The sequence below is a fragment of the Camelina sativa genome, chromosome 20 (genome assembly GCF_030686135.1).
Source record: "Camelina sativa cultivar CO46 ecotype springtype chromosome 20, ASM3068613v1".
NCBI classification, from domain to species: Eukaryota; Viridiplantae; Streptophyta; class Magnoliopsida; order Brassicales; family Brassicaceae; genus Camelina; species Camelina sativa.
The window spans coordinates 5,184,575-5,212,330 of record NC_141899.1 but is presented as its reverse complement, the minus strand read 5'-3'; the positions used below and the strand labels follow the sequence as shown (position 1 = coordinate 5,212,330).

General features: G+C 33.6%; 5 protein-coding genes and 1 pseudogene across 8 annotated transcripts; 5 read left to right on the top strand and 1 right to left on the bottom strand.

The window, feature by feature from the left end:
• Window positions 1-328: 328 nt before the first annotated feature.
• On the top strand, window positions 329-2,906 carry LOC104769501 (uncharacterized). Of its 2 annotated transcripts, none has more exons than XM_010493727.3 (6): window positions 329-950; window positions 1,292-1,510; window positions 1,614-1,718; window positions 1,823-1,942; window positions 2,022-2,108; window positions 2,225-2,906. In XM_010493727.3, exons 1-6 carry the CDS (start codon window positions 582-584, stop codon window positions 2,657-2,659), a joined length of 1,335 nt encoding a protein of 444 aa, XP_010492029.2. In that variant the 5' UTR covers window positions 329-581; the 3' UTR covers window positions 2,660-2,906. The 2 variants fall into 2 exon arrangements, with proteins under 2 accessions (XP_010492029.2, XP_010492028.2); XM_010493726.3 differs by having other exon boundaries at window positions 360-950; window positions 1,820-1,942.
• A 38-nt stretch (window positions 2,907-2,944) lies between these two features.
• LOC104772232 (putative splicing factor 3A subunit 1) lies at window positions 2,945-4,021 on the bottom strand. Its single transcript, XM_010496869.2, has one exon. It carries the CDS (start codon window positions 3,908-3,910, stop codon window positions 3,095-3,097), a length of 816 nt encoding a protein of 271 aa, XP_010495171.1. The 5' UTR covers window positions 3,911-4,021; the 3' UTR covers window positions 2,945-3,094.
• A 2,622-nt stretch (window positions 4,022-6,643) lies between these two features.
• Window positions 6,644-10,847, top strand: LOC104769500 (uncharacterized). Of its 2 annotated transcripts, none has more exons than XR_015592648.1 (18): window positions 6,644-6,762; window positions 6,848-6,944; window positions 7,044-7,097; window positions 7,192-7,232; window positions 7,311-7,344; window positions 7,552-7,639; window positions 8,168-8,259; window positions 8,364-8,438; window positions 8,682-8,773; window positions 8,864-8,993; window positions 9,126-9,215; window positions 9,370-9,435; window positions 9,573-9,664; window positions 9,787-9,857; window positions 9,974-10,037; window positions 10,128-10,216; window positions 10,310-10,436; window positions 10,573-10,847. XR_015592648.1 is itself a non-coding variant. In XM_010493725.3 (18 exons), exons 1-18 carry the CDS (start codon window positions 6,704-6,706, stop codon window positions 10,642-10,644), a joined length of 1,428 nt encoding a protein of 475 aa, XP_010492027.2. In that variant the 5' UTR covers window positions 6,644-6,703; the 3' UTR covers window positions 10,645-10,847. The 2 variants fall into 2 exon arrangements, 1 of the variants encoding a protein (XP_010492027.2); XM_010493725.3 differs by having other exon boundaries at window positions 9,792-9,857.
• A 3,055-nt stretch (window positions 10,848-13,902) lies between these two features.
• On the top strand, window positions 13,903-21,790 carry LOC104769499 (IRK-interacting protein-like). Its single transcript, XM_010493724.3, has 2 exons — window positions 13,903-14,350; window positions 20,084-21,790. Exons 1-2 carry the CDS (start codon window positions 14,123-14,125, stop codon window positions 21,551-21,553), a joined length of 1,698 nt encoding a protein of 565 aa, XP_010492026.2. The 5' UTR covers window positions 13,903-14,122; the 3' UTR covers window positions 21,554-21,790.
• A 571-nt stretch (window positions 21,791-22,361) lies between these two features.
• Window positions 22,362-24,292, top strand: LOC104769498 (UDP-glycosyltransferase 92A1 pseudogene; annotated as a pseudogene). The gene has a single exon (XR_015594039.1). The product of XR_015594039.1 is annotated as a UDP-glycosyltransferase 92A1 pseudogene (transcript).
• A 614-nt stretch (window positions 24,293-24,906) lies between these two features.
• On the top strand, window positions 24,907-25,636 carry LOC109131322 (uncharacterized). Its single transcript, XM_087504437.1, has one exon. It carries the CDS (start codon window positions 25,007-25,009, stop codon window positions 25,226-25,228), a length of 222 nt encoding a protein of 73 aa, XP_087360563.1. The 5' UTR covers window positions 24,907-25,006; the 3' UTR covers window positions 25,229-25,636.
• The last annotated feature ends 2,120 nt before the right edge of the window (window positions 25,637-27,756 follow it).

Below are 27,756 nucleotides of genomic sequence, written 5' to 3'. Positions count from 1 at the left end.
TAGATCCACTAATTATTAACTAGAGGAAAAGCCAGAATTTTCAGACTGTCACAAATATTTTCGGACAAATCCATCATCCATGATCCATGTTTGAATTTCGACATGAAACTATTCGATTAACCGTGATTGAAAACAATATAAAAAAAAAAAAAAGATGATTAGAAGAAACATAGTACACATGCTTTTGGATAAAATCAAAGTTCAATTGGTAATTTTTTCTACAGTTTAAAAATCAAAACTGTAATAGAAAAATTACTAGACACTAAAAAGGTGATTTAACCAAATAAGAGTAAACAAACATACGTGGCTTACACAGACAGAGATTGATATACTCAAATAACAAAACAAAACAAAAAGGTGTAGTAAAGTAGACCCAGGCAGGGACAAGGAGATGATGATGATGATGATGCTCACACACACACACTCAACGTTAACCCTTGAATCGCTTCACCTTCCTTACGGGGGGGAAAAAAAAATCTCAACTTTTGAAATCACAGAAACTTCCAAAACCCCCAAAAAAAAAAAAAAGTCTCAAAATTGAAAATCTCTCAAACCTCGTTGATTCCTCCTCATCTTCTCCCATGGATGAACCCGGTTCAGATCCGGATCCCGGGTCTTACCCAATTCCGCCCGCTTCAGTCCATCTCTCCCCTTTCTCCTCTTCTCTCGTTCCGCCTCCTCTCTCTACTCACTTCACCCGTCGTCCTTGCCAGCCTCTGCAATCGTCTCGCCGTCTAGCTTACATCTCTCTCCAAGGTCTACTCGTCAATTCCGATGAAGCAAGCTCCGCTCGGTCAATCGGCGGCGGATTGAGCCGAGACGAAACCCTCGCGTGGGAGCTCTTCACTCCTTACCAGAGGTTCCTGATTGTGGCCGTCATTGGTGTCGCCGCCTCTGAGTCTAAGAAGAATGGTTTGATTCGTCAGCTCCAGAAATCTGTTGATCTTAGGGTTCGTATTAATTTAACTACTTGGGATTTGATAAATTTCGTTACTTTGAACAATTTTACTTTAAAAATTTAGCATTTTTTTCGGATTGTTTAATTTAAAGCACTTTGCTTTTAGTTCATAATCTTGTTCAATTATGCTTTCAATTTCCGTTACTTGTTTTTGAATTTCACACATTATGGTTTAAATCATACAATTTATGTCTCTAGATCTCAAGTGTTGACTTCACTATGGTCTCACTGATGAAGTCTTCAACCTTTTTGTGTGTTTGAATACTTAAGAGATATGCTTACTGTAAAGTTGGTGTGTTGTTTAGCTGAAAGTGTGGATTTTTTTTGTTTCAGGATCAGGTTCTTACAAGCATGCAACAAAAGCTTGACGATTTGTGTCAACAGCTAAATCTTGTTAAGGATCAGTCAGGAACTGGAACCAAGGTCTCAGTTCATGATGATGATCTACAACCAACTTTAAAAGAAAAGTTTGGATCTGAGAGGATTAATTTCGTGGATTGTGGCTGCTGGCTATGTGATCAACATCATCACTCATCACCTCCTGTTATACAGGTGTGTGTCTGTGTACATTGATGGCAATCATTGAAATCACTGAGTATCATTATTTCTATTGATTATGTTTCTCAACTTCTCACTGGTTGGTTCTACTGTATAGGATAAAGTTCCAACAAATCTGGTGATTGACGCAGAGCCAGAGGAAAGGCGTATGTCTTACATGTCAGATTGGTGTTCCAGTGTCACTTCTGCTGCAGAGAACCATGTATGTTAAGAACATGTTAATTTTGGTGAAACAATCTTTGTGTTGGATCTTGGTTGGTTTTGTTGCTAATGACACAGATCATTTGGTTTTAATGTGTATAGCAGTTTGATAATCTTTCACTCGACCAAGACATGCTTTCCCTCAGAAAGGAGTGTCAAGAGAAAGATGCAACAATAAAGGACTTAACTTCATTTCTTCAATCGACCACCAAAGCTGGCTCAAAAGTAACCGTGGCATCCTAGACTTTTTTCAAACTCCCTTCAAATTTCTTCGTATGACTTATGTTTCTTCTTTCTTTAACAGCGAGAAACGGAGCTTGAAGAGATTATTCGCAGGAAGAAGACAATAATTAAGAAGCTCAAGAGAGACGTGCTGGTTTTAGAAGAAAAGGTGATAAAACTTAACCAACCTTTACAAGTTCCAGAGCCTTGCTTTCGATTTTCATCCTGAAATGTTCCTGGTAGATCATTGTATATGATACCTTCCATACATTGTGAAATGCGCAGGTCACACAGCTCACTAAGCTCCGGAGGTCCTCCTATTCAGCTGCAGTCTCAAATACCCATGAATTCCCAATGAGAATGGACAATCTTCTTTATGATATGGATCTTCTTACAACTTCTTCATCCTCTGATTCGGAAGCTACTGTAGACACACCCCAGCGAGCTGTGATGGAGGCTCCAGTTGATTTCATAAAGGAGGAACAACTCAAAGCTGTGGGACAAATCCATAACTCAGCTCCAGCTAAATCCTCGACGTCACTTGTGAAATCTGTAAAGCCGCCTTCAGTAGTTAGTCCATCGACTACCCGTAAGCCTGTTTCAGTTTCTTCCTCTACTAGGATTAAAAGGGGTTCCTCTACAAGTGATTCAAAGAAACCTAGAAGGCCAATGCAGGCTACTCCAAGAGATTCATCTGGTTTGCATAAGAGATGGGTTTAGTAAGTATTGGTCTGCTGGTAAGTATCAAGTTCCAGTTCCAGTTCTGAGAAGAAAAGAAACCATTGAATAGGACTTAAAAAGTAAACAAGAGATCCACTGTTATGTTCAAATTTAAAACTGATTCAGTTAGTTATGAGTGGATCTGTTACAAGTACCAGCGGCCAGATGTTACTGTAAGTAGGTGTTTCGGAATCTAAAGGTTGTAGCTAAAAGTATAATATACCTTTTGCTCTCAGTTGGGTTAAAATGCTTGTAGGAATTTTTAAGGAGGCATGCATGAAACATAAGCATCACATAATATTAAAAGAAAAGAGATTTTTAAGATGACAGCGTTAAGTCATAAGCAAACTTGAGTCAATTTATTTTAAACAAAGAAAGAGTTAAAAGAGATTGAAAAAAGCAACTCCCTGCGTTCTCACAAGAAGATGTACAGTGTTAGGACTTCTCCTGCTGCTCCTGCTGAACTTGAAGAAGAGCAAGCTGAGATCCCAGTGGAAGCATAGCAGGCTGCCTTTCTGTTTCTGATAGAAAGTTCTTCCACGTCATAGGATGTTTAAGTAGTGGCAAATCTTCGTCCTTGATGTGAGCAAAGCGACCATCACCACCACCAACAGAAGCAGACAACTTAATCTTGTCCGGAGCTTTTTCCATTCCCTCCTTCTGAATCCGCAATTCCTCTAAACGATGAAGATAATAGAAAAAGCCCTCGATTACAATCTCCATACGAGCACTAGTCAGCTTTTCAGAACGCTTTATGAATTCCGACGACGAAACAGCAACCTGATCGAAATACTCGAACTTGCTATCAGCTGGCGTCAGAAACTCAAACTGAGGGTTCATATGCTCTTTCCTATACAAATGTAACCAAAAATCCACTCCATACCGTGCCACATACTTGGCTGTGAGGTCAACAGTAGAAAGCTCCTTTTGAGTACTGAATCCTTCAGGGAGAGTAGCTGGTGGCCGAGGTTGTGCATCACCTTTTAAGTTAGCTAAAGGATCAGGTCCATCTATATATTGATTCAGAGCACGGTATTCAGCAAGCATGTTCTGGTAAAATGCGTGATAAGGATCTGACTTCCTCAGAAAGTTGAAATCTTCAGTATCCTTACTAATGGCCATGATCTTCCTCTCTATCTCCGCCACTTTCCAGGAAACCAAAAGTGCAGTTTTCTTAACAGAGCTTCTGATCTCTGGAGGTGGCTCGATGATAGCTATATCCGCCGGAGCTTGGTTTGTCGAAGTGAACATTCTTTCTACTTAGGGTTTTGGGGACGGGAGAGATAAGAAGCAACGTACCCTCAGCCGGGAAGGAACACCCCTGCTGCGAGAACAGCTGTGTGGTCGAAAGGAAGTGGAGAAACCAACGACTTCGAAACCTAGATCTTGGAAGTAAAACGAAACTCGTGAAGCGGAAGGGTGTGGTTATTCTTAATTTACAAGCATTGGAGTTGAAGGTCTATATTTATAGAGAAGCGTTAACACTACCCAAACCTAATGTAATTAGGATTCCTAATCCAAAATAAAAGGGAAAAACTATGAAGAGACAGAAAACTGAAAACATAAAGAAATACCAACAAAAAAGAATAAAATAGAAAACAGAGTTATAGTTCCTCTTGTAACAAGCCTAATGTAATTAGGATTCCTAAGACGTGTTTGACAAGGTAATAATAATGTGCTGCTGCAACAGAAACGAGATATATAGTTCCTCTTGTGAATAACTATAAACAACTGAGGATTCAATTAGTAGTGTTTTTCCAATGTTGATCGGTCCATTATAATTTCTTAAACCGAATTTAATTTGATAGAAAGGAGATGAAAATATTCATTTTATTTTTCCGCAAACTGAATCATTCATTAGCTTTGCATTGTCAATATATTTTCTAAAAAAATGGAGTATCTCCCCTTTTTAGTTAACTATGGAGTATGGACTAACTAATGAAGGCGAGAGAAAATTAAGACAAAAAAAACTCAAAGACTGGATAAAACATTACAGGACGCAAGAAACAGGGTCTTCTACACAAAGTCGTACTCGTCCAACTTTTGTGTGTTTGCCTGTGGTGGTCGCATCATCCCCATACAAGACTTATCATTCTTCCATGAGACCAAAATAGTCAACACCAACCACAAAAGTATGCACATCATTCATAGCCATCTCCACAAGCTCGAAAAAACCATTAAGAACGGTCTCCGTAAACGCACCACCCCCCTCATTAATAACGGTCTCCGTAAACACAGTCCTCTCTTTCCTCGTCTTCTGGGACGGCAGTAATACAGTCCCATACGCACGAATAAGCGGAAGGTAAAAACAGAACCTGGTACCATCACTGTCCCTCATAAACTCAAAGTGAGGATTCATTTCCACTCTCCGCAACAATTCGACCAAGAAAAGACTCTTATACCGCACCACAAAAAGCGCTGTGAGCTTCATAATACCAAGTTCCTTGGGCGTGATCCCTTCAAGAGGTCTAACTAATGCAATATCACTGGGTTCCTTACCCCAATCCAGGGATCGACGAGTCACGTGATCGGCTAGTGCATTATTATTACCTACACACTCACGGTATTCACTAAGCTTGTTCTGGTAAATTGCGTGACAAGGGTGTGAGCGATTCAAGAAGCCGAATCTTGTAACACCCACATTACAGTCCCTGATCAGCCTCTCAATCTCTAACCCCTCTATGGAAACCAAAAGTGCCGTTTTCTCAATGGTAATTGCGACATCTGGACGTGGCTTAATGTTCTTACAACCGCCGGAGCTTGGTTTAAAAAGTTTTGCTCCGGTTGCAAATCACTCTGCGTCGAACTACTGGACAACTTTAAAGGCATACCAGGCGGCTCCATTTGTGGCGGTGGGTTCAACGACATCATTGAAAAGTGTTGAGCAGTTGGTGGCACGTAAGCAGAAGAATCTCCATTCTCCATGCGAGTAAAATAGTCAACACCACCCACGAATGCATGCAAATCCGATTGAAGTTGATCGAAAAAACCCTTAAGAAGGGTCTCCATACGCTTAAGGGGGGTATCCATAAAAGCAGCATAACTCTCGCTTAATACTCTCTTATAAGCAACAACGAGGTGTGTAAAATACTCACGCCTGCCATCAGTTTCCTTCATAAACTCAAACTGAGGGTTCGTACTCACTCTCTTCACCAATTCCGCCAAAAAAACCATCCCATACCGAGCAACAAACTGAGCTGTGAGCTTAATGATACCAAGTTGCAAGAGCGTGAGCCCTTCGGGAGGTTTCAATGAAAACCTGTGAGATGCTAGAGGGTAACCCAGGGCCGATAATGGAGGGACCATAACAACACGAACAGACTCATCATGAGTAGCTGGAGCATCAGGTTGGACATACTGAGCTGATCCATCTTCTTGATTCCGAGCTCGGTATTCAGTAAGCTTGAGCTGGTAATTTGCGTGATAAGGGTCGTCTGATGTTCTCAACCAACAAGACCTTCCTCTCCATCTCGATGCCCAGTTTGGAAACCATCTATGCAATATTCTCTATAAAAATTCTGATTTTTGGAGGTGGCTCAGTGATTGCTACATCCTCCGGAGCTTGGTTTGAACTGGACATATTTTCCTGCAACCGGAAAAACATAAGAAAACATTCAAATCAAATTCAGAAAATCATGAATATCAAATCATAAGAAACCCTAAAAATCAGATTGATTTAGGTCTAAATTTCAAGGTTAATCAAGGCAGAAATTAAATACTGAGAGAGAGAAATTAAAGAGATGGTAGGAAAAAAAAAAACCACAAAGAGAAAGATAAGAAGCACCATACCTGAGACGAGAACGAACAGCGCCGCAACAAGAACTGCCGTGAGATCGAGAAGAAAGCTGAGAACGAACGACTTCGAGACCTAAAGCTTGGAAGTCAAGGAGACACGAATAATGGGCCTTTACAAATGGGCCTTTTCTAAATGGGCTTATAGTATATTTTTAAAGATAAATGGGTTTAGGTTAGTGTCTCGGTCTCCCTCCTTTTTACACACTCACTGTGGCGGGAAAATTAAAAGTTGGTCGGAGGGGCAAATCAATGGAGAAATACTTGGTTTCGCCGGAATCGTCGCCGGAAAATTCTAAAACTACAGTCAGGTAATTCGATCTACTAGGGATTTTTCTCCCCTTATCTTCTTTGTTAGTAAAATTGGCGTTTTCTTCTGTTTAATTTCTATCGAAGGCGGCCATGGAAACGATCTTTAATCGAATTGAACGGACGATTAGAGTCAGCTTACCGACACGAACTCTATACTCTCGTTGCTCATTCCTACTCGGAGGTTTTACTTTATCCTCGAATTTTTTTGCTTTATCCTGAGATGAGATTAAACTCTTTGTTAGATTGACATTTTTGGTGAATTTTGTTTCTTGTGGCCAAGATTGGGAAATTTTCACATCTTTATCATGTGAACGACGAGCCATGTCGAACCCATGTACGTTTTTTTTTTTTTTTTGTAAAATTAATTTTGTTTTTAATTAATTTGTGGAGTATTTTTGTCTGAGAGCTAAGAGTTTTGTTTATGTCAGATGGTGGAGATCCACCACCAGCATTCCTCAACACCTCCAATGTAAGACTCTCTTGTTGCTACCACTTACATAGCTTTCAATTGGTCTTTCGCTCTGACTCTTTCCTATGTGGTTCCTAGGCGAGGCGTTGCAGGGATTGAGTTTGATAACCAGGTGAGTCCTCCCTCAGCAAGACCTTTAGAGTCTTGTTTACCGTGGATGTCCAATTTCATTTACTCATTTTCTGATCTATGTCTGTTTACTCTTGAGAGATAAGATGTCTCTAGTCTTTGTGTGTGTGTGTGTGTTTTTTTTGCCTTCTGTTTCAACTCCTTCGGATTTTCTTGTTACCATTTCTTAGGTTAAAAGTGTTGTTTCCAGGGTATATACATAGTGTCTGTCACAGAATCAGGATGCTTGACGGTGCATGACTTTGAGACTCTATATTGCCAGAGTAAGGTTGGCCCAGGTGAAGCTTTGAACTCTGCTCATTTTGTTTTATTATTAACGTACATGTGTCTCTTTATTTGAAAAGCTTTGCTTCTCTCTTTGGTTCTGAGCTGGAATGAATTCTATTTTAAGCATTCACTCCAATTATTCAAATAGATTGCAGCCAAATGCCCAAACCCTCACCCAAGTGTGGCTGGTATTATAATTTTGAACTTTATATCTATGTTGGCATGGTACACAACTCCTCAATATTTGTGAAGTTTTTTTTTTTGGCAACTCTAAAGTCTTAAACAACCTTCATAGTCTTAATTACTCTGTATACTTAAGTGTCTTGTACCAGAGAATAAAGTTCACATTTTTTGAATATCAGTTTTCAGTGGAATTTTTTAACTTGAGTCTATATGAGTTTGTTTGTTCACATCGTCATGATGTTGCTGGATCATACCTTATATAGTTTGTTTGTTCATAATTATGCTTCTTATACAATTTTTTGTACCTTTGTTCATTACAGTTTTGAATGAGTAATTTACTGAGTCGTCAATAATAGGTTCTGCGGAAGATGAAACTAAGCATGTTGTGCATTCGTCTTTTCGTCTGGGTTTCGATGTCGCTAGATGGAATCCTTCAAACCAGAATGAGGTATGTGCTCAATACTCAATAATCAATAACAATGCCCATCTGACATCTTAACTCTAAAACTTCATTTGAAAAACATTTTTATTGACCAATTAAAATTCCTATAGGTAGCTTGCACATCGAGGAAACATGATAAAGTGCTTATCTTTGATATCAGTTACATGTCTCCCAAACCAACTGAGGTATGATTTAAAACATATGACTTTGAGATCACATGGATATCAGTTATATGGGGTTTTGACAACTGTTTCTGGTTCAAACCAATATGACCGCATCGTCATCACTTAGGGTTGTCTTCTTGTAAGCTCAGTTTATGTTTTATATATTTAAAACATGAACACAGATGTATCGCCGTATTTCTATCTTAGGCTAAATATTCATATCTTTCCACCCACATTTCAGTTGTCGTTTTAATTGTGATTCAGGAATTGCAAACTAGACAGAAGCTCTCGATTATTGGCCGCAAAATTTTTAGAGGTTTATCTGATGTTGCCATTAGTACTGATGACGATTCAAGGTTTGTAGCTCCCTGGGATGGAAACAAAATTATAGCTTCTTTTGTACCTACTTTTTTCAGCAATTTTTCTGAATTTGTTCTTTATTGCAGAATATTTTCTCCAGATACACTTGGTATGGTTCATGTGTGGGATAGAAGAGCAGGCGTGTCACCATGCATTGAACTTTCAACAGACAGATATGATTCAATCAAGAGTATTCAGATATATGTGGATAATCAGGTAATCATAAAATAAGATATCTCCAAGCCCAGTAAAGTTCTTCTGGTCATTGAAATTGCAGTGTAAGACTTTGGTTTCAAATTCAGTTAGGCCTCAAAGTTTTAGACTGAGTTTCTTTCATCTCTATGTAAGACTATTTTTGGAGCTGGTAAAGAAGGAATCATTCATATATGGGACCTTCGTGGCGGAAGAAGCTCTTCTGCTTTTCAGAGCCGCAAAGATGTAAGTCTTACAAGGGGCGAGCTGGAATTGGCTATGACAGTATATTACTATATTTCATCTGTAACATCTACATGAATTTACCTTCATTCTCGTGTTCTCTGGCTCTGCAAAACATGTATTCTTTTTATCACGTTTTAACATTGGTAATGTTTAGATGAGCCACTTGCCTTTAGCATCTCTACATCTTGCACCGATGCTGCAGAAGATTCCATCTCTTAAGGTAAGTTCTGTCTTTTGTTTTGTATCTCGTTTGTGCCATCTTTCAAGCAACCTTGTTCTGCCTCTTTGGTTTTTATTAATGAGAATTTGTAATGTGGCCTCGAAACAGTTTGAATCTCAAATTGAAATCCTTTGCAGGCACAGTCAGAAATTGTTCCCAAGGAAATCCATTCCATCGATGTAAACCCATCATCTCCTCATCAACTTGCATTTCACCTTGACGATGGTTGGTAAGTCATTCTTTCATAACAGCTCATTTCATTTTGGAAAAACGATTAAACAAAATATCACTTTCATCTTGTTTCGTTGATTTTATACCATTTATCATTTTTCCTTTGGTGGATATCTCTAGTGCAGGTCCGGTGTTCTTGACATATATAAATCTGAAGTCACTCATGTACATTGTCCTCCTCCAGCTTGGTTGTAAGTTAATAAGCAAACTCAAGAACTTCACGCTTAATTTGTAACAAGAAGCATTTAAATTGATCAACAATTGGGAAAAAAAGAAGCTTTAAGAGTATTGGATTTTGGTTCTTTAGGGATGGTTCCAACAGTTCAGCTGATTTAATATTGCGGAAACCATCATGGCTGCCAGCATCATCTGTAAGCCCTGCAGTTTGTAACAATCATAAGTGAAGATTTTCTGATCTTAGTTGGCTTATTCTATACGAAGTTATATGATTCATATTGCAGATTTATGTGGTTGGGTCCATGAGCGAGAAAGGGATTCATGTTCTTGATTTTCATCCAAGCTCCAGGTCTCCTTGTCACGTTGACTACGAGTAAGGGATTTCTTGAAAACTCCCGATATATATCTTACGCTCTCTGTAAACTTCATGGCTACATTCCTGATATTGCTAATATATTGTTTGCAGTGAGGATTCACAGAGAAATGAGAAGAGAGACAAGTGTAATCACAGTAACAAGTTTGTTTCATTGTCTGAAACTGTCACAGGTTGTGCTGCACATCCTCTCAACGGTATGATCGTAGCTGGAACTCAGGTATTCAAATTTGCTTTAATTATCTTTCAAGTAATTTTAGTCTTGATGAACATTATTTGGCATTCTGCATCATACTAAGACAAAAGTGTCAAATAAAGATAAAGTCACAATCTGAAAGGAAATGGTGATTCTGCAGAATTCGTCTTTGCTGCTGATAGCGCAGAGGCATTGCTCATCTACATCAGAAACTGTAGAAGGTGAATTGTAACATCTACGAGCTGGACTGAGCTTAGGCTGTTGTAACATAGAAACCATCCACGAGATTATGTATGAATAATATAAGTTTTGGTTAAAAATGGGTGTTCCAAAAAGAGTATACTCATCATCACATTGAAAATGCTCCTGAATGATAAGATTCTTGTTCTTTTATCATTGTTTTATATATATTTTGCAAAATTTATGTCCAATAAACAGTACGAATCAAAACAACTAACACTGATGTTGCCGAGTTAGTGTAAAGCAATAAGTGGAATACACATTATTAATGTAGTTGATTTATATTATGATGGGAAGAAGCTTGTAATGTTGGAATCATCATGTTACCCCCGAAAACTTCCAGCACTTGATCTTCCAAAAAGAGTATACTCATCACATTTGAAAATGCTCTTGAATAGCATAGCTTTGCACCATACCATAAGAAAACATGATGATAGAGTAACAAGAGAGGTTGGTCAAATAGATTTTAATGATTTAGAAAGAATTTTAATGACTTTGTGTTTTTAAAAATCTTGCTGATTTTTAAAATCATAGAAAATTAGAAAGTAAAAATGAGATTCTATAAGATATAAGAGATTGTTTAGGAAGTTATTTTAAATCTTGCTGATTTGTGTTTCCTAATCTTGTAAAATCTTTCATAAAATCTTTCAAAATCTTTCTATTTGATGAAAGAGTTTTCATGACTTTTGTTATGAAGGAAATGATATAAAATCCTAAACCAATAACACAAAATTTGAATTCTATATTCTACTAAACAAAACAAAAAAAGATTTTGTCATAAAGTCATCCTAGCTTTTTTAACTAAGGTGTGGCCTATTTGTTTTCTAATTTACCCTTAAATGGGTGTTCCAAAAAGAGTATACTCATCATCAAATTTGAAAATGCTCTTGAATGATAAGATTCTTGTTTTCTACACTAGGTATTATTATTGTTTTATATTTATTTTGCATTTCGAAAAACAGTAAGAATCAAGAATACAAAATGTAAACATGAAAAAAAAAAAAAAATTTAGCTCAGAACAATTGTATGGAATTCAAATTACTCCAGCTCAGAACATTATTAGTGATTTAAAATAAAAATTATAAAGATTCAAATCCAAGCATAAAACATGTTATTTCAAAATCCATGTATTTTGATTTTTATAATCAATAAATATTTTCAAATATTATATGTACTTATAAATTAATAAACCAATACGATTACTTAAATAAGCAAACCACGGAAAAACTCCCCGCTAAAGAGGTTGTGGATAGGATTAAAGTTATATTAAATCATCAGCTGAATGTGAGAAATTTGTGGCAGGTTTTAAGTGTGTTTATTTTGTGTTATATTTGTAAATTTAGTCAGTTTTTTGTTCTATTTGAAAGTTAGTCGTGTTATATCATTGCGATGGCATCGATTTGAAGAATACCGAAGAGTCTGATCTTATAATTCACACATAAACCTAGTAGTGTAAATTTAACAAGAATACCAAAGCAACCAAAAGTTTGAATTCGGCCGACTTTTTGTGGGTACCCTGTCTATAAAGTTTTATGAATGCTTTTGGTAAATATTCTTCTTGTTTATATGAGAAAATAACGGAAAATACATGAATTTTCAAATTTGGAAAAAAAAATTTCAAAATATCATTTTAAATCTCAAAGTTTGGTTTGACAGTATAATAAAATAGTCATTATGGTGAGATTATCTTTGTCTTTTCCGTTGAGTTGGCCATTTTAGGCATGCCCTTCAATTTTTCGTTAACAGACAATGATCACATTAACTTTCCGTTAACAAGATTAAGTTATATACAGTCGTAATCGATCGATACACGAAAAGTTAAGGTGGCACAGTGGCGGGAGTCCTTAGCCATTACTACCATGAGGAACGTGGTTCGAATCCCAGTTATAGCATATTTCGTTTTCTTCTCTCTAAATTGCACAAAACGACGTCGTTTTAAAAATAATTAAAAAGATAAACAATCACAACATGCGATAAACCTATATTGTAATCGTTTGGTTTTTAATCCATCACCATCCTAAATAAAAAAACGATAAACCTTATATAAATGGTGACAAATGCCCCGGTTCATTCTCGCAAGAAAAGGCTATAAGGCATTACATGCTTTAACGCATGTGGAGGGTTTTTTAAAACACTTTATTAGGTTAGGCTATTTGTACTTTATATATATATGGGTTTGGTTTTGAAAGTTAAGCACAGTTACTTACTTAACAATGATTTTCTCATCATAAAATTATTTAAAAAGTTCTTAGCTTCTTGACTTCTTCTCTTGGCTGATGTAAACAACTCGACTTTACAACATTATTGCAAAACAACTCTTAAGAAATGATCAGTCCCACAAGGAATTCTATCTTCTACTAAACAAAAAATGATTTTGTCAGAAAGTCATCTTAGCTTCTTTTTTTAAACTAAGGCATGGCCTATCTTTTTTTTTCTAGTTTACCCATTCTTCTAGCTAGGATATGACCTACTACTAATATTATCAAATTGATGTTGACTTAATTTGAGGTCTCTAACTGGTTGCTATAGATTTTGTAACAATGAGGTGATCCTTGATGTATTTTCCAATGAACAATGTTGTATTTTTGAAAGACACTTTTTAATCATTTATCCTTTTTGAAATCCCTTCCCTAAACTTAATTTTAGAATATGACTTTTCTTTTGTCAACAAAACTATAATTCTTCTAAGTACACAGAATTTGAAATTTTCTTTTTTTTAGCCATTGAGCTACAACTGGTCGGCCCATTAGCTAAATTCTTATTTTCAATATTTAGCATTTTTTTTGTATAATAATTTTAATGCTTACTTGTACATATTTATCATAAATAGATTTTATTCCTAAGTTTATATTTTCCTACTTTCTTAGTTTAAATATATGAAATTTATCATAAATATATTTTCCTTTAAAAAAAAAAGGAACCAACAATACATATTTACTAATAGAATTCCAGTAAGAACAAAGCAGATCTCTTGCATATATATATATATATATATATATATATATATATATATATATATATTTTAATAGTAGAGGTTTGGATGGAAATAAATCTAGTAGTAAATATATAGAAAATAATTGTATCAGACAAACATTTTGATTTGCAAATAACAACCATAAAACAGTGGAGATATGTTTCATAGTGGTGGATTAAATCATATGGAAAAAGTGTTGTAAAATAGACAAGAAAATAAAAAGATATAATAAAAAAGTAGGGGTATTATCGTAAACATAAAAATTGGTCTGTGTCTGCCCTTCACATGCGTTCTTTCTATCAGTCCTTTTAAGAGAAGGAAGACAGAACATTCTTTGGATTTTCTCTCTCTCTCTCTCTTCTTCACACACACAGAGACATCATCCTCATCACACCTTTCTCCTTGTACAATCGCATTCACTATCTCTTCTCTCTCTCTCTCTTTTGTGTCACATCCCTCTCATCTCTTCTAATCTTGTTCTTGTTCTTGTTCTACTATGGCATCTTCTGAAACAAGAATGAACAAGGTGGTAAGAGAGAAAGAAGAGGCCATAGCAAATGGAGTGAAGGTGAGAGCACTTCAAGCGAGTCTAATGCACAAGTCAAGCCCTTCCTCTAATAATTACAGTCTCAGAAACCCTTCTTCCTCTTCTGCTGCTGCTTCACCAGCTTCTCGTCCTCTCCCTCCTAACCTCTCTGCTCATGACTACCCTGTTTTCACTCCTGTAACTCTCTCTCTCTCTATGTTCTCTTCTCAATATCATTCTTCTTGGTTCCATCATGTCGTTGTCCACTTTTTCTTGTGTCTAACTTGATTGATTTTTCGACATTATGTATGGGAATTTGGGTTTTGTTCAAAAGCTTTTGGAGTTTTTAAAAAACATTTTTTTTAATATAACTAGGTGCTTCCCCACGCAACGCGTGGGTTGTGGTGTAGTTGGCACTTTCTTGTTTTTTTTTTGGTCTTTTTCGTTTTCTCTTTTGTATTATTTCGGTTTAATTAGGCATATACGGGATTTGCTGTCACTTTTATTTATACACTATATGTTTATACCATTTCGTTCAGATGTGTATAATTGTGGCGTTTATTTTTTATGAATTATGAAGATGTTGTTTCTTGCTTTTGAGCATCCAATCTTATCATTGACTGATATTGTTTCCAATACATTTATTATATTACATATTTTCTAATTAACTACTTATGTAAACCCTTCATACGTTGATGTTGCAATAATAAGTTATTTTTTTAAAATATCTTCTGTATAAGTGATTATGTTTGTATGCCCATGTTTTGGTCTAATATCAATAAGGTCGTTTCTGTTTTTCTTTAGTTGGCTTTGAAACCAATATTTAAGCAAATAATGGGTCAAATTATGGTGTTAATAAGTAATATAAATTCTTATGTATATATATATTGTATATATGTGACTATAAATTTAGCTAACTAAAAAATTATGTAATATTTAAATACAGTCTTGAACATATATATATATATATATATATATATATATATATTTATTTATTTGTGGGAGGAATGTATGAAATTATTGGATAGAAGTTATTTTTGAGTTAAATGACCTTTAATGTTTTTAAAGTGAGTTAAATATTAATAAATTTTTATATGTGTCTTGACTTTTTTAAAAAGGAATACCAAGTGTTTCCTTCCAAATTTGAAGTGATATAGTATTTTAGTTTTCTTATATGATTTTATGAACTTTAATGTAAAAGTTTTTCAAAGTAATAAGTACACTCACTGATTGAATTATAAAATTTGGAGAAATGTTTATTACGTTTAATCATCTGCTCTTTTAAATAAATTAAATAAGTATGTTGTTATTCCTACAAATAGGACAACATATATTATAATTTAACCATGGAGTTAAGCAATGGAAATGGAACTTGTGATTGCAAGACAAAATGCTTATATGTTACACATTGATCGTTTAAAAATGAATAGGAACATCTAATTCTCAAATAAAGTTGATTGTTTTGTTAAAACCAACATATGTGAATTTAAATTTAACTATGCAAATTTAAAAAATAAATATGAATAGATTAGAAAGGCAAGAAATATAAAAGAAATATTTTTTTATATAAATAAAATAAAAATTGAAAACAATGTTAAATATATATAATACTTTCTACATTAAAATATAGAATCAAACTCTTACAAGTTACAACACATATGAGATATAACAACATTTGATATTGGTAGGAGAGGATGAGAGAATGTTTACTATAAGATGGTAATCCAAATTAGATAATGGAGATGAATCTTTAAAAAATAGAACAATGTAATATCTATATATATATATAATACTTTCTAAATTAAAATATATAATCAAACTCTTACAACACATATGAGATATAACAACATTTGATATTGGTGGGAGAGGAAGAGAGAATGAGTACTTATAAGATAATAATCCAAATTTGATAAAGGAGATAAATCTTTTAAAATAAGAACAATGTAAAATATATATCATGTAGTCTCTAAAATTAAAATTTAGCATTAACAATTTACAATGATATTTCATTTTTTTTTTACAACCCATACAACAAAAATAAGAAATCAAAAATAACAAAAAAAAAAAACGAAAAATGATTTGAGGTATTGTAGAAGAGAATGAGAGAATGTGAAAATGAGATATTAAAAGAATGTCAATATGAGAGAATGATAGATTAAGAGAATGCTTATTTATATGATAAGAAATGATGGAAGTTACATTTAGAACTATGAAGTTACAATAGTAATTTATTGTGTTTGAATAAAATTGAGTGGTAGAATATGATTAATGCATAATTTATTTTATTTTCAGTTATAATTTTATTTTAATGTGTGAGTTAAATGTATTGTGTTTATTGGATCTTAAATATTGTTTAAAGCAATTAGAAAGCAAAAAAAAAAAATAAAAAAAAAATAGAAAACATTAAATGAAAATCAACCAATAAGGAGAGACCAAAACCTTACTTTTATATATATGATATATTGCTTTAAACTTTGAAATGAGAAATATATTATAAACAATAATTTTACATGAGAAATATATTAAATTAGCTAATCAAAATATGAATATAAGTTTAGCCAACCAAAATAAATAAAAAATATTAAAATTTAACCAAAAATAATTTATCTTGAAAGATAATAAGTTAGTAGGAGGAATGAATTAATGTACAATTATTGGATATGAGTTACATTTGAGTTAAATAGAGTTACATGTCTTTAATTATAAATAAATATTTTAATTTTTATAATCTAAAATAAAAGGAATACCAAGTGGCTGAATCAAAATTCACATTATTTGGTTGTTTGTTGATATAAACTCAACACTTACATATAATATTTCAAAATAAAAAATATTACTTTTTAAGTGACAAACTAAATTAGTTTTCTTATAAAATTATATGAATTCTTCAATCTCAATAATTTTTAAAATCCCAAGGATAAATTATATTTTTTTGGTTTTCACATCAATTTAATTTTATAGTGCTAGATTTCATACTAATGGTTTCATCTTTAGAGAATTTAGTGAAATGATATTTTTAAAATTATATTTTATTTTTATATTTAAGTTCCAGTTGAATATGTTTTGTTTTTTGGATCATTTTTTATTTTGATTAAAGACACAAATAACCAATTTTTTAATTATGTTCTTTTTGTTTTGAAAAACCTCAAATCATAAAAAATATATATATATATATATATTATATTGATCTCTGCGGATTTAACATTTGGATCACAAAACAAAATAGTCTTTATAAATGGATAAATGGATAGTTATATTGATCTTTATAAATTATTAAAAATGATACATGAATATGTGAGATAACCAGAGACATAATAGATAATTACATATTGATCATTTTAACTTTATGATCTTATTGTGTGGTGAATATTGTAAGGAAGTATGAAAATAATGACTTTATAAGATGTTAATATAAAATAGAAAATGGAGATAAACATTTTAAAAGATTAAAATAAATATATAAGATATACATATCATACAAACTCTAAAACTAAGCTTTTACAATGATATTTGATTTGATTTTTTATATAACCCATACAACAACAATAACAAAAAAAATACAAAACAAAACAAAACAAAACAAAACAAAAAAGAGATTTGAGAGTAGTGGAAGAAGATGAGAGAATGAAAGAGTGATAGACTAAGAGAATAAGATAATGAGTATTTATAGGAAGAGAAATGATGAAAATTTACATTTAGAAAAATGAGAGTTACAATTCTAATTTATTGTTTTGTTTTAATACAATTGATTAATACAACTTAGTGGAGAAATAAAGTTGATGCATAATTTATAGGGAGAAGCTATAAAGATTTCAGTTTTATATTATGTGAGTTAAATGTGAAAATTAATTGTTTTACATTTGTGTTTTAATATAATTTTTTAATACAACTTAGTGGAGAAATAAAGTTGATGCATAATTTATAGGGAGAAGCTATAAAAATTTCAGTTTTATATTATGTGAGTTAAATGTGAAAATTAATTATTTTAAATTTGTGTTTTAATATAATTTTTTTTTTGATAAAATTGCATTGCCAAGTGGACCAATAAGGAACCAAAAATAATTTCTCTTGAAAGATAATAAGTTAGTAGGAGGAATGAATTAATGTACAATTATTGGATAGGAGTTACATTTGAGTTAAATGGAGTTACATGTCTTTAATTATAAATAAATATTTTAATTTTTATAACCTAAAATAAAAGGAATACCAAGTGGCTGAATCAAAATTCACATTATTTGGTTGTTTGTTGATATAAACTCAACACTTACACATAATATTTCAAAATAAAAAATATTACTTTTTTATGTGACAAACTAAATTAGTTTTCTTATAAAATTATATGAATTCTTCAATCTCACTAATTTTTAAAATCCCAAGGATAACTTCTATTTTTTTGGTTTTCACTCATCAATTTAATTTTATAGTGCTAGATTTCATACTAATGGTTTTTCATCTTTAGAGAATTTAGTGAAATGATATTTTAAAATTATATTTTATTTTTATATTTAAGTTCCAGTTGAATATGTTTTGTTTTTTGGATCATTTTTTATTTTGATTAAAGACACAAATAACCAATTGTTTAATTATGTTCTTTTTGTTTTCAAAAACCTCAAATCATAAAAAAATAATATATATATATTACATTGATCTCTGCAGATTTAACAATTGGATCACAAAACAAAATAGTCTTTATAAATGGATAAATGGATAGTTATATTGATCTTTAAATATTATATTGATCTTTATAAATTATTAAAAATGATACATGAATATGTGAGATAACCAGAGACATAATAGATAATTACATATGCATCATTTCAACTTTATGATCTTATTGTATGGTGAATATTGTAAGAAAGTATGAAAATAATGACTTATAAGATGTTAATATAAAATAGAAAATGGAGATAAACATTTTAAAAGATTAAAATAAATATATAAGATATACATATCATACAAACTCTAAAACTAAGCTTTTACAATGATATTTGATTTGATTTTTTATAACCCATACAACAACAATAACAAAAAAAAATATAAAACAAAACAAAACAAAACAAAAAAGAGATTTGAGAGTAGTGGAAGAAGATGAGAGAATGAAAGAGTGATAGACTAGGAAGAGAAATGATGAAAAATTACATTTAGAAAAATGAGAGTTACAATTCTAAATTATTGTTTTGTTTTAATACAATTGATTAATACAACTTAGTGGAGAAATAAAGTTGATGCATAATTTATAGGGAGAAGCTATAAAGATTTCAGTTTTATATTATGTGAGTTAAATGTGAAAATTAATTGTTTTAAATTTGTGTTTTAATATAATTTTTTTAATACAACTTAGTGGAGAAATAAAATTGATGCATAATTTATAGGGAGAAGCTATAAAGATTTCAGTTTTATATTATGTGAGTTAAATGTGAAAATTAATTGTTTTAAATTTGTGTTTTAATATAATTTTTTTTTGTTAAAATTGTATTGCCAAGTGGACCAATAAGGAGAGACTGAAACTCTACTTTTATATATATGATTTCATCGAACCCGAGATTTATTTGGTTAAATCCGGTTCAGAGCTCGTTAATTATTGCATTTTTTCAGTATCCAATTTAGATTTACACTATCTTTCTTAACTTATTGTATCATGTCGTTGCTTGTTCTGGATCTTTCTTCACAAGTGGTTTATTGTTTCGAATCAAATATACACATTATATAATTTGGTTAGGCCCTTTAATAATTTTAACAACTGTTTAAGTGTGTTAAAAGTATAAAAGACAAAACAGAAAAGACCTGAATTTGGTAGAACCACTGTGTTTTTGTTTTTTGTTTTTAGCTGACACACTGTTGTGAAATTTGGATAAAAGTTACTGTGCTTTTTCACCTTACACTAGTTTTCTCTGCTAACTTTGGTTTTGTCTATTGGTGTCTTTGAAACAGAGTTATGAGGATGAGCCTGTGTCGGCATTTCATCTCAAGAATCTCACTTTATCTGAGACATGGGATGAAGATGGAGATGAAGATCAAGACGTGAGACATACTTATCTCTCTGATTCTTATAAAACCTCTACTTCAAGAAAGACTGTAGTGCCTCATCAAGATTCTCATCACCATGTTTACACTATGTCGGACGCTCTCAAATCCCCACCGTTACATTTGTATACTTCCGGTAGAAGCAACTGCGGCTCGGTTGACTTTAGGTCGGTCTCTTCTTGCAATGATTACAACAAACAGAGAGGTTTTGATACCAAGAGCTTGAAGAACTCTAATCTTGTTGTGCCCTTGACGGATTCACACTCGGCTGTTGTTTCTTCTCAGCCAAGGAACCGTGGAGGAAGAGTGATGTCTTGGTTATTCCCAAAGTTGAAGAAGAAGCAAAAGAGTAACTCGATCTTTAATTCCCCTAGTAGAACTGAGAAATCAGAGGAAGTCTCTGAGGTGTTGAAGGATTCTGGTTTGGGTGTTGAGAAGTTGAAGAGGGAATTGATTGAAGCAACCAGAAGTAGAGACGCTGCGTTAACACAAGTCTCTGAGATGAAGTCATCATTGGGAGAGTTAAGTGAGAAGCTTCAGTACTTGGAAAGTTACTGTGACAACTTAAAGAAAGCTCTGAGAGAAGCAACAGAAGTAGTGTCACAGGAGAATAATGTTGCAAGAAGCTCAGGGAAGAAGAACTCAGAGATGCCAGTGAGTGAAGAAGTGATGGTTGAAGGTTTCTTGCAGATTGTATCGGAAGCAAGATTGTCGATAAAGCAATTCTTGAAAACATTAGTTTTAGAGATCGACGAAGAAGACTCGACTCTAATAGGTAACATCAACACTCTCCTTCAACCTCACAACTTATCATTCACCTCTAAGTACTCCAAAATCATTCAGTACCACTTAGAAGCGATCATAAGCCAATCAATATACCAAGACTTCGAGAACTGCGTTTTCCAGAAGAACGGTAAGCCGAAATTGCTTGATCCTGAACAAGATCGACAAGTGAATTTTGCGTCCTTTGCTTCCTTGAGAAACTTGAGCTGGAACGAGGTATTGAAGAAGGGTACAAAATACTACAGCGAGGAGTTCAGTAGATTCTGCGATGAGAAGATGAGTCTGATCATTACAACATTGAATTGGACAAGACCTTGGTCTGAACAAATGCTTCAAGCATTCTTTGTGGCTGCAAAATGTGTATGGTTGCTTCATTTGCTTGCCTTCTCGTTTAATCCAGCTTTAGGGATCTTGAGAGTTGAGGACAACAGAGAGTTTGAATCAAGTTTTATGGAAGACATGGGTGCAGATAGGCAGAGATCAGCATCCTCACGTGGACCGGCACGGGTTAAGGTCATGGTGATGCCAGGGTTTTATGTTCAAGATAGGGTTTTGAGATGTAAGGTTCTTTGCAGGTACAAGTCAATGGGCTAAAAGTCTGAAGAGAGTCTAGTCTAATCAAAGTTGATTAGTTCTTAATTATTTTTTTTCATTGTGCACCTCTAGTGTTTCTTCTACCTTAGGCTTCACTATCTGTATATGGTCTTTTTTTCCTAGGTGCTCATTTTGTATGGACTTTCAGTTTCATGTTTCTATTCAGCGGGCGTGGTTATTGGCAAGAACTTATTGAATCCATTGTTTGGGCTCATAATAAATGAAAAGTTGCTCCTACATCTCTTGAAATCTGTTCTAAAGAGAGTGAGAACAGATTGGTTAAGAATTATTATAGGTTTTTTTTTAATTATTGTCAAATACTAGTTGTCAAGGAAATTTTGCTTCATTTTTTTCTATAACCGAACCAATTCGGTTCTTTAATTTAACCAAATTGCTCATCTTTTCATTGGCAAAAATTTTAAACAGCAAAACTTTGATTTAGAAGAAGAAGAAAGTGAGCACTTGACACAAGGAGACAGAGACACATAGGCTGAAAGGGTCATGAAATGTGGGGACAACTAGTATTATTAGATTGATTGGGAAGAAAGGCCCATCACCTTTTTTATTCCACCTTTGTGTATGTGGCCTAAAAGAAACCTATATTAAAGGATCTTTTTGGTTCTATTGAACGATGTCCATAACCATTTTAGCCGGCATCTAGCTATTGGTACATAAAAAGCCTAATTCAATGAGTGGCTAACTTTTTCTAGACAGAAAAATACTAATATCAAAAAACTACATGCCTAAAATTTTTTGATACAATGGATATACTCTTTATAAAGTAGATAAATTCAACGAATGCATGTCTAAATTTGTAAGAATTCATCACGCTTTTCACAATATGAGGACAAAAAATAGAGACAACAACAAAAAAAAGCCAACGGCACAAACTACTATTTCATGAAAAGAAGAAAAAAGTGGTTTTACCAAATCCCCCTTCCCTAAAAAAGTGTTTCAAAGGAATAAATGTAGTCAGTCAATCTTGTTACTCTTTTTAAAGTCTTTTCTTGTCAGAGCAAAAACACATTTTCTCTTGTCTAAATCTGAAACGTTATCGATACGGCAAATAGTATCAAACCCCCAAATCTCAAAATTTTCCTCAGCAATGGCGGACGCTAAACCAAGAAATCTGAGAATCGTGATGTTTCCTTTCATGGGTCAAGGCCATATCATCCCTTTTGTAGCTTTAGCACTTCGTTTAGAGAAGATGATGAAGAAGAAGAACAGAGCAGCCAAAAACATGATCTCTCTCGTCAACACTCCTTTGAATATCCCCAAGATACGCTCTAATCTTCCGCATGATTCTTCCATAAGTCTCATCGAGTTACCTTTCAACAGCTCTGACCACGGCCTCCCTTACGACGGTGAGAATTTCGATGCTCTTCCTTACTCTCTCGTCATCAGCCTTCTTGAAGCTTCTAGGTCGCTTCGTGAACCTTTTAGAGACCTGGTCACGAAGATCTTGAAGGAAGAAGAAGATGATGGCCAGAGCTCGGTTGTGGTGATAGGTGATTTCTTCTTGGGTTGGATCGGTCAGGTTTGTAAAGAGATTGGTGTTTCTTCTGTGATCTTTAGTGCCGCTGGTGCTTTTGGGTTAGGTTGTTATAGATCCATATGGTTAAACTTGCCACATAAAGAAACCAAACAAGATCAGTTTCTTTTAGATGATTTCCCTGAAGCAGGGGAGATTGAGAAAACTCAGTTGAACTCTTTCATGTTGGAAGCTGATGGAAGTGATGATTGGTCTGTTTTCATGAAAAAGAATATACCAGGATGGTCTGATTTCGATGGATTCTTGGTTAACACGGTTGCGGAGATCGACCAGATCGGCTTATCCTACTTCCGTAGAATAACCGGTGTTCCGGTTTGGTCGGTGGGGCCGGTTTTGCATTCACGGGAGAAAAAGGCGGAGTCAAGGTCGACAGAGGAAGCTGTGAAGGCATGGCTTGACTCAAAACCGGACAATTCAGTTGTCTACGTATGTTTTGGTTCAATGAACTCGATTTCTCAAACGCATATGTTAGAATTGGCTATGGCATTAGAGAGAAGCGAGAAGAACTTCATATGGGTCGTGAGGCCGCCGATAGGTGTGGAAGTGAAGAGTGAGTTTGATGTGGACGAGTATCTACCGGAAGGATTTGAGGAAAGAGTGACAAGATCAAGAAGAGGATTGATTGTGAAGAGATGGGCACCACAAGTTGATATATTGTCACACAAGGCAACATGTGTGTTTTTGAGTCATTGCGGATGGAACTCGATACTCGAGTCGCTTAGCCACGGTGTACCATTGCTCGGATGGCCCATGGCAGCCGAGCAGTTCTTCAATTCGATATTTATGGAGAAACATATTGGGGTATCGGTTGAGGTGGTCCGTGGGAAGAGATGTGATATCAAATGTGATGAGATTGTTTCTAAGATCAATTTGGTGATGGAGGAGACTGACGTAGGGGAAAAGATCAGGAAAAAGGCTAAAGAGGTGAAGGAACTAGTAAGGAGAGCAACGGAAGATGGAGTTAGTGGATCATCTGTCATTGGTTTGGAAGAGTTTCTTGGTCAAGCAATGGTCAAGAAAGAGAAGAATTAAAACATTAGATGGTTTATATAAACATCTTACATATTGGGAAATTGAATAAACATGATCGGTAGTTATACCATACAAGTGTTGTGATAGAGGAGCTAATCTTTTGATAAAACACTCTTTTCTTTTTGGATAATTCAAGGTGATGTTTACAATGCTCATAGAGAGATGAGATGAGATCCATACCGGTTTTGGTAATTGAGAAGAAATTGCTACGTGTTTCTCCTATCAGCAATTTTTTTCCAAGGAAATCTCGATCAAAACGATGTCGTTTTGGAGACGTATCTCAAGTTTGTGCTATGCTAAGAAAACATTTGTAAGATTATAGTCAAAATAATTTGAAAAATTATTAGCATGGAAATTAATTACAAAATTATAGTTTAAACAATAAAATAGAAAATAAAGAGCGAAATAAAACAATAAATAATATATTCGATAGAATATACGTTAGTTCCTTAAAAAAAAAAACTAATTTACACGGCAGGATAAACATTAGAAAGATGTACCCGTATCTTTCTGTTGTTTGCTAGATCTGCAAATTAGTTTCTCGTAATTAGTACATAATCCAATCTGACGATTTCACCTTTTACATATTTTCTCTGCAAATTTTAGTCAAACTTATCCTAATACAAGTAGCACTAGGAAATAATTATAAAAAAAAAAAGATGTTGCCGTGTTAATTAGATTCCACATTATATAACACCAACACATTTGACTTGTTAAAAAATAATTATTTGCCTATATAATAATTCTATATAACCTACGAGACGCCAAAAGAATTATTATTGCTCTCTCTAATCTCTAACTATATATATTAGTTAAACTCTTTTCCAAAGGAATTAAACTTCATCAATCTCTCTTTTCCGATCCCGAAGATGAGACGCTCATGGCCGACACGCCTCATATTCCTCATGGTTCTCACGGTCGTCATCGCCATGATTGCAGTAGCTTATGGTTATTCCTCTGTCTCATCATCAAATCATAAGTTCCCTCATTACAAATACAAAGCTCCAAGTCCTCCCACTACCTATTCTCCTTACCGTTATTTCTCGCCGCCTCCGGTTATAGATTCAGATTCTGCAGCTTATGATCGATGATCGCAAGACGCAGTACGTGAATTGTTCTGAGTTTTATGTTCACTATTCTTTATTTTCGATTTTTGATGTAACGTTTGAAACTAATGGCCTGTTTTAATAGTCTCTTTCTTTAGACCAATGAAGAACTTTGTGTTAAGGTTCACGCCTAAAACTTTGTTTATTGGATTACAACTTTGTGAAGGTTCACCACGGTGACTTTGTAAAACATTTAGATTCGGATTGGAGTTTTGAATTATCTTAGCATAATTTAAGTTATAGTCCGTTAATGTAGTAAGTTACTGATTCATTTTGGCTTTAATTTATTGAATGTATAGCTTGTAAATCGTTGTGCTTTAACCGCAGCAACAAAAAGAAAGTAAAAAAAGGTGTAATCGTTGTTTCGAAATATGAATGAGTTTCATTAAACTAGTGGTGCCCCATTAACAAAAAAAAAAAAAACCTTAGTGGTGCCCTACTACATTTCATCTTTGGTACTTTTTGTTGAAAGATCTTGCAGTTGAAGATGTATTATTACCCAATTGACTTTTTCCTTTGTTTTGACTTACGGTATTTTTTGATATATAGCCGACGCGGTTTAGGTGTAGGTTTGTTCGTAGGTGATGACGATAAGGCAAATTTTGTTTTATTTTGACGTCTTTCTTTTTTATTTTATTTAAGAAACTATATAAAATCGAATATAACACCGCTTCAAAGCAAATACAATAAAAGGTCAGATACAGCTTAAGAAATGCCATAGTTTTTAGTAGCTGTTAACAGCTAATTATTGCATGAAATTATTAACACTTCTTCTATGACTTTTGGTTGCACTGAATATTTTAGTTTTTTTCTTTGGGGGTGCAACTCTGATCAACAAGAGTAAGAGACGACAAGACAACTACTTGGCGATATATTGAATGTCCTTATTTGCTGGTAATGTAAGATTTGGAACTGTCCGATTGTGAAATAACTGAAAGAGCAACAAGTCCATTTCCTCTGTGTTTCTTCAAAGACAATTTAATCAGAAAACAAGTGTAACCAAAAGTTTCATGTAATGCAATAATGCATAATGATTCACCAATTAGATTTTGTCACCAAAAAGATAGACCCTGAAGTGAGTAATACTTTAATTATCTTTTTCTTTTTTGTTTTTTTTTTGTTTCTGAAAAATAAAGATATACATATATATAAAAAATTATAGGTTAAGATACATCACCCTGTAAAGTAAGATTCAAGTTTAAGCTAATGCTTTGATTCAATGGTAGTTTGTTAATTTCCTTTATTTGGGGCTCTGTTCTCATGGGTGATAATTGCTTTATTAATTAGTAACCACTTTGTCTTCATTTAAGACAATGATATATTGCGTATATGCATAATCATTCAAATAAATAAACTTGAGGCTTCCGTTATCACTATTAGCAGGATTCAATACACATATGATGACCCTACACTTTCTACAGTTGTTAACCTCACACTACTGTATTGTTCACTTTTAATTGCGATTATTTTATGTATTTAGACTTTAGAGTTACACTAACGGTTTCTAGTTAGATTTAGCTGACGTGTCTTCTTAAGTTTAAAGATTTTAAGAGTAATACTCCATATATAAAGCTTAGTTGTGAAATAAATTTACTAAAAGGTTTTCACAAATTATAAATTAAAATTTTATTCAATTTTACTTTCTTCTATTGCAAACTTACACTCTAATTAAAATATTTGTTGTACGATTGCGATTCTTTCTTCCAAATTTAATTTGAGTGACTCGACCACAAAAGTAGAATTTGATCTATGAATCGCAATAGAAATATTTCAATTCTCACGAATTGGGTTTACAAATAATGCTTGTTCATTTTGCTAAGAGTTAAGCTTTCCAGAGGATTTTTGGCCCTTAAGGCGACATTACTAAAAGTGAATTGTAAAAGAGTAGGATGAGCTTCATATATAGATTTTGATAAATTGTAAGTTTAAAGTGCAATAACAAATGAGAGCTTGGGATACGCATGAGGTGGTTAAAATAGCATGAACCAACTGGTTAGATAATAGCTTGGACGACATATAGACCTTGAATCTGAATTTTCGATCAATGAAATTTCGTTTTGTTTTAATGTTTTCCCTAAAAGCTAAGATCTTTGGACTTCTACATTAGGAATGATCATGTTCAAGATTCAATATTCTAACTTCCTATGTACTTTATCTAGGGATGTCTTGTTTATGATTGTATAAAAAGTTTCGTTTTTGCGGATGGTGGGAAAAAAAAAGATATTAATACTACAAATCATATGATATGAGTGTAAATCGAGAAGTTAAAAAATCATGACACACGTTTATATTAAAAAAAAAGAATATAAAATATATATGGATAAAGGAGAACTATAATATTTTCTTCATTACAATAATTTGATTTCTTCAAGTATACGTGTTGGTGCGCGAGAGGTGGTTGTGTGAAGCCGAAGCAAAACTTCTTGCTCGCTAAGCCTCATATAACGCACAAAAGGGTTATGACACACGTCGATTTATTATTAATACAATTTATACGTCCACAATTTATTAAA